Source organism: Limulus polyphemus, unplaced genomic scaffold (assembly GCF_000517525.1).
Source record: "Limulus polyphemus unplaced genomic scaffold, Limulus_polyphemus-2.1.2 Scaffold8172, whole genome shotgun sequence".
NCBI classification, from domain to species: domain Eukaryota; kingdom Metazoa; phylum Arthropoda; class Merostomata; order Xiphosura; family Limulidae; genus Limulus; species Limulus polyphemus.
Genome location: NW_013673782.1, coordinates 25,797 through 28,584, shown reverse-complemented (window position 1 = coordinate 28,584; position 2,788 = coordinate 25,797). Strand labels below are relative to the sequence as shown.

The 2,788-nt window shown below is 36.7% G+C and overlaps 1 protein-coding gene across 1 annotated transcript in view; it reads right to left on the bottom strand.

Annotated features, from left to right (window-relative positions):
• LOC106475170 (Down syndrome cell adhesion molecule-like protein Dscam2) overlaps positions 1 to 2,788 on the bottom strand; it is a 9,673-nt gene that overhangs the window by 4,750 nt on the left and 2,135 nt on the right. Inside the window, exons 2-4 of the mRNA XM_022379358.1 lie at positions 2,632 to 2,698; positions 1,962 to 2,385; positions 1,519 to 1,680 (exon numbers count right to left, since the gene is read on the bottom strand). Coding sequence (XP_022235066.1) covers positions 1,519 to 1,680; positions 1,962 to 2,385; positions 2,632 to 2,698 — 653 coding nt within the window. The remainder of the gene's footprint in view (positions 1 to 1,518; positions 1,681 to 1,961; positions 2,386 to 2,631; positions 2,699 to 2,788) is intronic.

Genomic DNA, 2,788 nt, shown 5'->3' with positions numbered 1-2,788 from the left:
GGGAAATAAAGAACAAGGTTGGGTATTTACAAGAGATGTAACAATATCTGATCCAGCTTAACAAACGATCAGTTGACAAGAGATGTAACAATATCTGATCCAGTTTAACAAACGATCAGTTGACAAGAGATGTAACTCCAAAATGAGCTTGTTTTAAAAACAAAAGAGTACGATAGTGTAGCTGGCTCGATAGGTTAAGAAACTGAAGTAAATTTAAGAAAATACTGAAACCTCTAAACGACAGAGGAAGCTGAAATAAATTCGTAGAAACCTGCTTTGTAAACGGTTTGACGTAAAGAAAAACTGAACATAAATACATGTCATATAATGTGTTATCTTTAGTCAGTATACCCTATCTGTAGACTTTATGTGTTATCTCTAGTCTGTATACCCTATCTGTAGACTCTATGTGCTATCCCTAGTCTGTATACCCTATCTGTAGACTTTATGTGTTATCCCTAGTCTGTATACCCTATCTGTAAACTCTATGTGCTATCCCTAGTCTGTATAACCTATCTGTAAACTCTATGTGCTATCCCTAGTTTGTATACCCTATCTGTAGACTCTGTGCTATCCCTAGTCTGTATACCCTATCTGTAGACTTTATGTGTTATCTCTAGTCTGTATTCCTTATCTGTAGACTTTATGTGTTATCTCTAGTCTGTATACCCTATCTGTAGTCTCTATGTGCTATCCCTAGTCTGTATACCCTATCTGTAGACTTTATGTGTTATCCCTAGTCTGTATAACCTATCTGTAGACTTTATGTGTTATCCCTAGTCTGTATACCCTATCTGTAGACTCTATGTGCTATCCCTAGTCTGTATACCCTATCTGTAGACTTTATGTGTTATCTCTAGTCTGTATACCTTATCTGTAGACTTTATGTGTTATCTCTAGTCTGTATACCCTATCTGTAGTCTCTATGTGCTATCCCTAGTCTGTATACCCTATCTGTAGACTTTATGTGTTATCCCTAGTCTGTATAACCTATCTGTAGACTTTATGTGTTATCCCTAGTCTGTATACCTTATCTGTAGACTCTATGTGCTATCCCTAGTCTGTATACCCTATCTGTAGACTTTATGTGTTATCCCTAGTCTGTATATCTTATCTATAGAATCTATCTGCTATCCCGTGTGTATATACCCTATATATATAAACTCTATGTGCTATCTCTAGTCTGCATACCCTATATATAAACTCTATGTGCTACCCCTAGTCTGTATACCCTATATATAAACTCTATGTGCTATCTCTAGTCTGTATACTCTATATATAAACTCTATGTGCTATCTCTAATATCTTATCTTTAAGCCGTGTACTGTCTCTAAGTTACATATGCCATATCCAACATTTATATCCTTTATATAATGAAACTAAGTTTTAGTTTTTAGCTAAAGCAAAAATTAATAAATTTATGAAAACACGATAATTCTTCTTGAACCACAAATTCACTATTGTTGACAAAGAATGATTAAAAAAGCGCCACCTAGTATCAAAATGTGTGTCGCTTACTTAAGATATCGAGGAACATTTTTCCTTGATCACGCTGCCCTCTTTGGTTTCGCACCACACATGAGTATTGTCCTCCATCACTTCTCTGGTCAACATCTTCTATTATGAGGGTTCCGTTACTGAACGACCTCTGGCGGTGGTTATAAGGAATTCGCCTGCCATCTATGATACAAAACAGCTAACCCAAATAATCTCACTACATCGGTCACGAATTAGTTATATACAAGGGTTATATACAATATCTGGCAAATATTAAATCGTGTCGTTAAACATGTATTTGTATCAAGTAGAACAGAGGTCAATTATATGCCAGTCAAGAGTGTCGTTAAATAAATTTATCTTGACTCTTCGAACTGATTATTAATGTTAATAACACCTTGTATAAACGTTTATAAGTATCGTTATTCAATAAACCAAGATCACGCGGATTATAACAAACTTACTATGATCCCATCGAATCTCCTCAACAGGATAACCAGCAGCAGGGCATCTCACGTTAAACGTTTTACCTTCTACAGTTGTCATATTTCCCATTTGGCGAACAAATGGTGGACCAATGACGTTAATTTTCTTTCGGTTAAAGACACTAGCGACATCATTAGAGGCTTGACATTTATAGTAACCTCCATCTTCCACTCGGATGTGAGTCACGTTGACGAAGCTTATTACTTCAGCCTTGGAAGTCACGAAATCACCGACAGAAAAGCGGAGATGACCAGGAATGGGATATTCATCCAATGTCCAACGTACTTCAGGTAAAGGATTCCCGGTTGCTATGCACTTTAACGAAACCGTTGACCCTGGCTCGATTGTAACGGATCTGAATACTTCTTTAAATGTCGGAGCAATATCTGAAAAACATTTATACTAAAATCAAACATCACACAGATACACGAACAAAGAGCAAGTGATTTGATAAACTCTCAAACAGATCAGATCACTAATCTGCTAGACTCTCAGACAAAACATGCCAACGTACCTGATACACAATCAAACAGATCAGATCACTAATCTGCTAGACTCTCAGACAAAACATGCCAACGTACCTGATACACAATCAAACAGATCAGATCACTAATCTGCTAGACTCTCAGACAAAACATGCCAACATACCTGATACACAATCAAACAGATCAGATCACTAACCTGGTAGACTCTCAGACAAAACATGCCAACATACCTGATACACAATCAAACAGATCACTAATCTGCTAGACTCTCAGACAAAACATGCCAACATACCTGATACACAATCAAACAGATCAGATCA